This window comes from Lepidochelys kempii, chromosome 19 (genome assembly GCF_965140285.1).
Source record: "Lepidochelys kempii isolate rLepKem1 chromosome 19, rLepKem1.hap1, whole genome shotgun sequence".
NCBI lineage: Eukaryota > Metazoa > Chordata > Testudines > Cheloniidae > Lepidochelys > Lepidochelys kempii.
Window position 1 is genome coordinate 12,568,240 of NC_136398.1, and position 9,206 is coordinate 12,577,445.

Sequence of the window (9,206 nt, forward strand, 5' to 3'; positions counted from 1 at the left end):
ACGGGAGTTTTGCCGTGGACATCAGTGAGGCCAGGATTTCACCCAGCGTCTGGTATGGTGACATGGGAGAGACTGCAGTGAAATTCACTTTCAGCTGTTCCGCTGTATGCAGCCCAAAGTGCTTCTCTGAAGAGCTGTTTCTTTCTTAGGTTCTCGTGCAGGCCATCAAAGAAGCAAAAGAGCAGCACCCGGACATGTCTGTGACCAAGGTCGTTGTCCACCAGGAGACCGAGATTGCTGAAGAATAGCAAGGCTAGGTAAGCAGGTAGAAATCTGTGTTCTGACTCACAGGCTGACTTGAGGAGGGAACACCTACAGCCATAGAGGACCAGACATCACGAGTCCTTGAAGAAATCTGTCCGAGCCTTTTAGGTTTCTCTTGGAATATCCGTATTTTGAATGTGATCTAGCAAGGTACTTTCTGTAACTCTAGAAGTGGAAGATGCACAGATATGTTGATTTGCATAGTACTTCAAGTATCAAAATGCCTTACAGACCTACGCTGCAGTGGAACTTCACTGGCTGGGAGCCCCAAGAATCACCTCTGTCAGTACTAGTACAGAGAGAAAAGCGTGTAGTTGACTGTGCACCGAACAGCACTTTGTGTACTGGCACGCTGTGTCTGTGGATCTTTGCGTTAGTTTTTTAAAACACAGAACAAAAAAATGCTTGTAGTATGTAAGACTACTTTTACCTTCAGCTGATTAGATGTCAGGCTGATGCTGTGGCAGCGGGGCTTCAAATCTTGGGTGACAAAAAGGGGAAAAACCGCCAGTGTGAATTTTAGGAACTATTGTATTGCAGAAATCATTTCAACAAACGCCAAATTCAGGCAGGCAGCAGCTACCCCATTAGTTATCCATAAGTAGAAATACACTGGACTAAAATGTCTGTGGGACAGAATGACGATACCAATGTTTTTTTAAAATAGGAAGGCGGGCGTGTACACTACAACCATCTTAGAACAGGAAACGATAAGCAACATTTGTTTCAAATGAAGCAACAGGTTAATTTGGATAGGCTGGATGGCGTTAATCAACTTGGAATTTGGCCAGTCCTGTGTCCACACTACAGCAGCATGGCTGTATTAGCAGCTGATTAGTTATGCTTACTCAGGCTTTAGCCTACAGCTCTGGTCTTGCCAGCCAACTCGTGCTGCTACAAGTGACGTTTGTGAGTGTGGACGGATGCAGAATTTAGGTATAATCTGAGTTAACTTTGCAGGGAAGGCAATTGCTCAGATGTTTGCAAGAAGTTTCATCTATGACCATGGATGATCAGGATCTCCATTTTACTTTGTATCCAGCGTCTCCAACACCATGTTACTTGGACATTGGTTTAGCACTTGCTCAGAAGGAAAAGACAAGGGTGTTAAATATGAACCCCTACCTCACCACTCACTAAATTGCCAACACCACTTCCTGCAGCTCCTGGCTTTTACCCTAGAGGTCTCCTATGCAAGGACTGTCCAAGCCTGGTGTGCCTTTGCTGTGAGAAATCAGAATGAATAACACAACTTTGCCAATTTTATTGTATTAGCATAACCTAATTAAAACCAGGTACTATCATTTTTCTGTTTTGATAATAGCCAAACTCAGGTGAAATCCCCTACCCTTGTTTATGTAAACAAAAGCTTGATGACATGGATAATTCTAGAGCCCTATATAGAAAAAGCATCATTACAGCATATTTACCTGTAATGACTATCTCCCCCACACCCCCCAGTCTTTCTGTCTTGATAACATCATGCAGTGCAGAAGAACAAGCGATCACAGACTGATGTTTACCCCTTGACTAAAATTAGAAACTTTGAGTCTGTCTGCAGGAGGAAAAGAAGCAGTCTGACAATGTCAAGAGGAGGTGCTTTCTGGGCCTCCTCCCCTCCTCTCAGCAATATTAAAATGGTGGTATGCACAAGGAGCAGTGGTGTCTCTGCTAGCTGCAGTGGCACATGGGTGTGGTTTTTACTTTTTCTTTTTTCATTTTCCAGGTTTATGTGCACCATATAACACGTTGCATCAAATATAAATGCGTGTTTACTGGAGCTAAACTACTTTGTACAGGAACTAGACCTCTTCACTCAACGAGTTGCTTCTTAGTCAAAGTTCTCCAATCCCTTGGACCAATAGTAGTCATTAACCCCCGACAGTCGCCGGTCTCTCTCCATAGGTGCCACTGGTAGGGCTGAGGAGCAGTTCTCTTTTCCTTGCCCCCGTTGAGGTATCTGTGGATGTGGATGAGCGACACACCAGGGATGGTCAGGCACAGGCCCATGATGGCCGTGCTGGGCAGGATCTCGTACCACATCCCGGCGTCTGCTCGAGCCACTCCACCGACCAGCACATGTTCTTTGAGCTACAGTGGCTGTGAAAAGGGTCAGAGTTCAACATCACTTGATGAGGACGTTGTGCAGTAACATTTTAATGGTGGATCCAATGGGGAGCTGCACTCCTCAGGTCTGGAAGTGGAGGCGCTTCTTCCCCCTTCACTTCTAGGCTCTGTTATCTGCAGCAGTGAATGAAGGGTTATGAGATGGGCTCTATCCCAGCCCTAGCCCTGAGGCCAGAGGTTTACTACTAAAGCAGAGGAGAGCCATTTGTCAATCTGCTTCTTTTCCTAATCTAGAAAAGACCCCAAAACTTGAATTAAAGTTGCTGTGATCTGCTATGACCTCAATACCTAGCTTTTCAGCTTAGTAGTTTGGAAACCATAGTAGCTGCTTTAAGAATCCATAAAGGCAGCAGCATTTTATTCCTAGGGCCATGCTCAGCATCAGTTACATTGGTGCACCAACATGTTTTGGCCAGATAGCATGTAGATAAGGTGTAATTAAACAGTCCACATGTGTGCGTGTGTGTTCCATTCAAAACAAAAAGTGTGTGGATGAGAGTTTGGGAGGTGGAGAGAGGATGAATATGGGGAGCAGTGGAGAGATCACTACAGTACAATTTTAAAAAGCCAAATTTGGGAGGAGGAAAATGCCATTGACTGCCTCTCTTTCAAACCTTCATGCCGAAAGTCAAGTACCTGTCTCATATTTAGGCTCCTAAATAAAGTTACTCTGCTTTTTCAAAAGTGCTGAGCATGCACAATTCTCATTGGCTTCTTCATTGGGATTTGTGGGTGTTTGGGACTTCTGAGAAATCAGGGCACTTATTTAGGGTGCCACATTGTATCTTTTGGTGCTTGGCTTTTAGAAACACGGTAGAAAATTATGGTCAATGCTTTAAGGATCTGAGAAATGGGAACAAGGGGGAAACCACCTTGTGAAGTTGGTGGTGTTAAAATGCCCCTCACTGGGTGCTACTGGGAGTGTTTCCATAGGAAGCTGGCAACTCACCCTAACCTTGTCTTTCTAGGAGATGTTTCTCCCTGACTGAGAGAACACCAGAAAGGGAGGAGAGAGCGGTGGGGGAAAAACTGCAGAGAAACTACCTGGAGCACAAAGACCACAGATTTACAAGATTTGCTGTCAATAACTGAACATTCATATCACTTACTAGGAGTTATGCTTTGACATTTACTTGGGATTTTCCAGAATATAATGGATCCTTTTGAATATTTTTATATTGTAAAACACAGTATGCCATACTTCTCACTGTACTGAATGTTTGTTTTTTTAAAAAAAAGGTTTTCAGTTTTGCGTTCCCTCATGCATAGCCTCCATAGGTCCTCACAAACAGGGTTGGTTCTTAAGTCTTCTTATTCGTTCAGCCTCATCAGATATACTGGGTTTAAGCCACGCTCATGCGTATCTTAGAAACTGCACCTTAGAATAACAGCTGTTTGAAAACCCCAGTGATTGATGGGGCCTTCTGCCAGAAGAATCAGTTTACTTAGATGCCATTGTGTGGTATTTCTACTTTCCTCTTGCGATTGGCCCTAGATATTTCCAGAAAACTCCAAGTCACGCTACCCAGGTGCACAAAACAGAGTTTCTATACCTTTACTCTGCATTTCCTTGCTTTTATGGGTTTTGGTCCATTGATGTTGTTTGAACATAGTGGGGGTTTTTTGTGGTGTAATATTCACACATTTCAGTAGTTGGCTAGATTAAGGAATACTGGAAGTTGCTTCACATCTCTATTTTACTGTGAATACTAGAGCTTTAAGAGAACTGTGACAGGGCACTACCCCTTCCTGCTCCTCAGAGACTGCATTTCTACTGAATGCTACCTATCTATTTTTGCTTTCTAGATGCCATTTAAATAAGTATATAGAAATGTGTGGTTAAGGGGTTTGGGCTCTGAATGCTATATGGTAGGCTATGCAGCATTTGCAATAGTTGATTTCTCAGTGTCAGACTTTTATTTATGTTTAATTTTTAAATAAGTTTGTAAATCATGTTTTTTCCAGTACTATTTAAAGCTAAGCACATTACCCACAAATCAGGGCAGGGTGTGTATAATCTTAATTTAATTTAAAATCATCTCTCAGACACTCTCACCTTTCTAGACATGTAAGCTTGATTTGGGCTGGCAGTCCAAGACATTCTCATAGCTGTAGGTTATAGCAACCAGTGGGAACAGAGTCAAACTGTTTGGAAAGTGCACATGCTCAGATCACTGGCATTCCCCTCTCCACATAAATTAAGGTTCTGTAGTACATTGGCTCCTTCACTGCCATGCTGCAATGAAACACCAGGGCCAGAGCTGGCTGCAGTTTTCAGCTTCTGGATGATGGTGCATTCAGGTCTATAATGACAGCTGCTGGTTTTAAAACAACACCCCATGTACTTTACCAATAAAGCACTGAAAATATTATTTCTAGATACTCCTGTCATATCCACTATAGCAGCTTATGGCATACTTAGTAGAGGTTGTTTTTTTAATTGTAATATTTTTTAAAGTATTTTTAGAGAGAATGTGTGTGAATGGAATTTTCTACCTGGAGATGATCCATAAATTTGTAAGGTGACCACTGTGGTGTTAATCATGATTTTCAAAATGAGAGAGTAATGCTTTTATGGGGGTAGACAGCAGCAGGAGATCACCACCACCTGTTTGGATTTAATGGAAACCTCTTAATCATGCCCTGGTTTTTCTTTCCAGCAATATTTTAAAGTTTTGTAATGAATAGAGTTGCGAGCAATATTTTTTTAAAGATAGAGCTTTGAAGTTGTAATTCTGTATCTGGTGTGGCATACCTCTAGCCGTGAGGGAGAAGAGCCCTTTGCTGCTAAGCTACATTCCAGGATGAGAAGAAACTGGCAGTAAGTGCTTCACTTAAAGTTTGATGATGTTTTTTGTTGTTTTAAAAAGAGGTAGAAGACTGAGCTAGACTCAATGACTTACTATTTGGTTGAAAATTGTCTTTAAATGGCACTGTCTTTACAATTAAAATTGCACCCCACCTTAAAGTAAATTGTTAGTATTGGCTAGAGACACTATCTTTGAAAGGATTATGGAGCTACTTGAATACTGGTGTAGTTATCAGCATCTTGCTTCCTATGAAGGCAGCTGTTTTGGGGGAATGCTACTTTACCTCCTCTAGGCAGACATTTAAATGTGCAATTTGCTGGTGAACTGCAATTTAGACCCCTTTCAGTCTCTCAGGGTTGCACCCTTTGGCTGACAAACCTGGTTTCCTGCTCTGGGTGGAACCACATGGTCTTTAGATGGGAGCTCCAGGCCCTCTGTTTACCAACCACAAAAATCTGACAGGCCCAACCTGATTGGGCATCTGTAAGGCAATTTCCTCCCAGAATAAGCTTGCAGTGACACAATTTTGTCAAAACAAAGCATTTCACTCATTCATCCACCCGGAAGGTATATAGCACAGAGGGTTAGTAAGGGCTTGTCTACACTTTGGGTTAAACCAGGCTTCAGAGAGCGCACTAGGGAAAGCGCTCCAGTCTGTCCACACTGAGAGCTGAAAGCGCACTGGCGTGGCCACATTTGCAGCACTTGCAGCTGTATTGGGAGTGGTGCGTTATGGGCAGCTATCCCAGCTTTCAAGTGGCTGCAATGTGCTTTTCAAATGGAGTGGGGGGGATGGAGTGTGTATGTGGGGGGAGAGAGAGTGGATTTTTGGGGTGCTGAGAGCTTGTCAGCATGCTGTCTTGTAAGTTCAGACCCACTCCTTCCCCCACCTCTCTCTCTCTCACTCAAAGCAAACATTAGGTGTTTGTTTTTTTCTCGGACCAGATAAGCAGTTTCACTCCCAAACGGAGCTTGGGAGGAATGCGGAAATGGCCCTTTCAGAGTTCACAACAAAGACAAGAGAGGCCACTTTAGTTAATGGGATGTTTCCAGAGGTCAATCAAAGCGCTGTCACTTAACTCCTCAATTACACTGGAGCTGCAGCGTCTCACCCAACACACAACAGCTGTTAATCCTCTTGTGGAAGTGGAGTACCAGGAGCACTCCATGTGCCTTGCCAGTGTGGACAAGGGAGTAAGGTAGAGAGCTCTAGGAGGCTTTATTGCGGTATAACGTGCAAGTGCAGCCAAGCCCTAAGAGGCCTATATGTATGAGTCAACCTCTCTAACCATAGCTTAGGTAGGCCCAGTTTATACCAGCCCCTGCTCCTGAATCTGAGGGTTCGTTTGCATCTCCACAGCCCTTTTCAGTCTGCTGCCAAACCTGTCTCCCCTTCCCTTTCTTAGGGTAAATCCTACAACTGGCTACTGTCTTACTAAGGCTGAAAAGGGAGGGGTAAAAACATCTCTGTAGCTTTGCTGGCACCTGGTGGGTACAACTAATAATTTGGCAGGTGTGGTTGAGCATTTGCTGGGATGCTCATTATCTAGGTCATTGTTTTGCCTTTCCTGTTTGGTTGCTCTAACATGCTATTGCAAGCAGTATACACAATATTCATAAAAAGTTTCCTAGTTCTTCATAGCTGGCTTCATGGGACTTTTAGAGCCACCAAATGTTTAATCTGCTCATGGCACTTAAAGGCATATAGTGGTTGTGAAGGTTTAGATATGCCACTTTAAGTAGTGAAGGAAGTACTAAGGACCTTGACACAGCTGTAACTTAGTTCACACCCAACCTTGTTCAATAAAGCAGAGGCAGCACGAAGTTTGATCTTATTTAAAAAAAAAAAAATCATCTCCTCCTAAGGAACAGAAATCTTGACTTGTCTAAGATCCAGAAGAGTTTCTTGTTGGTGAGAAGTTTTTCCTTTCCCAAACAATGGTACACAAGCATTTCCTAGCATGTTACAGGCGTCTGCCTTGGCAATAGTACCCTTCTTAAAAAGGGACAAGACATAGAGTAGTAGAACTTTTAGATAGCGTTAAGTGCACTTGTTTCTTCTGTTCACCCTTTGATATTACACGTCAGTGCTCTCTTCGTGGGACAAAACACAGTGCAAACCAAACTGGCTTCTGAAGACAGGCCAAACTTTTCCCCTTGGGCACTGGTGACCTTTCAGTAGGGATTCCTAGCTGCCACACCCAGGCAACCCCAGCATACTTCTGAGGAGCAAGTTTTTACAAGCAGAAGGTTCTCCTAGTCCAGATCTCGGAGAGGAATAGGGGTTGCCACTGGAACTGCTCCTACTGAAGCAGTTGAGCTTTTCATAGAGGGACAGGGAAGAAAATAGCTTTTAGTGAGATTCACTCTACCTACTACTACTAACTAAATTAACTTCTACCTTTGCAAGACAGGGCTGCAAAACTGCCTGTGCCCTATCCCACTTTTCACCTTTTTCTCCTACAATGAGTTGATCAGATTGAGTTTTAAAATTTGGTCCACCATGAACTGTGAATTTTCAGGGACCAGTGCTGCTCATGTCAATGTAACATGTGAACAAGGTCTGTATTGATAAGATATGAATGTTCTCAGCTATTCCCAGTCCAGGAGGTAAGCCAGAGACTGGCTTGATTGTATAGTATACACTTTACGGAAGCTATTTATATATGAATGAATGTATAGAAAGGAAGGCAGGAGAAGCAAGACCTCTGATTAATTAACCTGGAAAGGCAGCTTTGGTTTCCAGACTGCAATCTCCAAGCAATACAGCTGTATTAAAGGACTGACTGAGTTCTGATTTTAGTAAACTTTAGTTTGCTGATTTCATACAATGTACAATTACCTTAAGAGATGTTTGTGTCCCAACCATGGGGTTTTTTACAAGTTTAATCAAAATTTAGTTGCAAATATGAAGGAGCTTTGTACATTTTTTAAGACAATTGTGAATTGTCTAGAATAGCTGTTTACATCTTTTCTTTACAACAAATAGGAAATATCACAACAGACTTAAAACTGGCAAATCTTTATAGATTGAATAGTAAATGACAGAAGCTGTTATTTTGGACTTTTGTAGTAATTCAAAGGGAAAGTTGTTGTAGTGTTTAGACAGACCTAAGTGTTAATATTGTTTCTTGTATTGCATTTTTCAATAATTTTTCAAACTACTGCATTCCTGTCTTTTTTTTAAAAAAAAAAACTTCCCTTGTCCAGCACAGTCTGCTCACTCAGGGTTTGTCTGCACGGAGAGTTATGGCTTGGTTGTCGTGAAGTAGCCATTCCAAATTAACTCCATGGGCAGATGCTTTTATTCCAGAATAGGAGCATCCAGCCATGGACTTAATCTAATTTAAATTCTTATTCTGGATCAACTTTCATGAGTATAGACAAGGCCTTTTTTAGCTAGCAAAGGTATATTTCACCCTACAAGCTTGAATTGTGAAGAATCTCAAAGTAAAATCCTATTACTGTGAACACCAGCTCTGAAGCCTTCCTCAGAGTCTCTACATTCTTAGTGACCTCAGTGGTACTCCCAGAATAAGACTGGGATAAAGTTTTCAAGAGTGCTTAAGTGACTCTTAGTCCCATTTTCAAAAAGTGATTTAGGAATCCAACACCTGCTCTACACTAAAGTTAGGTTGACTCAGGTACTGTCACTCAGGGGTGTGAAAAATCCACATCCAGACTGACCTAATGAAGCTGACTTAACCTCTGGTGTAGACAGCATTAAACTGGTAGAAGAATTCTTCAAGTGACCTAGCTACTGCCTCTCAGGAAGGCAGATTAATTAGAGCTGCAGCACTTCAAATGTAGACTACCTGTAGTGGCTCAGGAACACTTAGGGCGGGTGTACACTACAGTGGGGAATCAATGCTCTGAGATTGATCTACTGGCAGTCAGTTTAACGGGTCTAGTAAAGACCCACCAAATCAACTGCAGATCGTGCTCCAGTTGACCCCTGTACTCTACCCCTGACTAGAAGAGTAAGGTAAATCGACGGGAGATTTT

General features: G+C 42.5%; 1 protein-coding gene and 1 pseudogene across 34 annotated transcripts in view; one reads left to right on the forward strand and one right to left on the reverse strand.

Moving 5' to 3' along the window:
- Positions 1-8,370, forward strand: part of EPB41 (erythrocyte membrane protein band 4.1) — a 188,075-nt gene extending 179,705 nt beyond the window's left edge. For 33 of the 34 annotated variants that reach the window (XM_073317288.2, XM_073317254.2, XM_073317261.2 and 30 more), the window contains 2 exons: positions 150-257; positions 3,360-8,370. In XM_073317288.2, coding sequence (XP_073173389.1) covers positions 150-248 — 99 coding nt within the window. In that variant the 3' untranslated portion in view covers positions 249-257; positions 3,360-8,370. The remainder of the gene's footprint in view (positions 1-149; positions 258-3,359) is intronic. The other variant, XM_073317265.2, reaches the window with a different exon arrangement.
- On the reverse strand, positions 1,993-2,307 carry LOC140900281 (NADH dehydrogenase [ubiquinone] 1 alpha subcomplex subunit 1 pseudogene; annotated as a pseudogene).
- Positions 8,371-9,206: the final 836 nt, after the last annotated feature.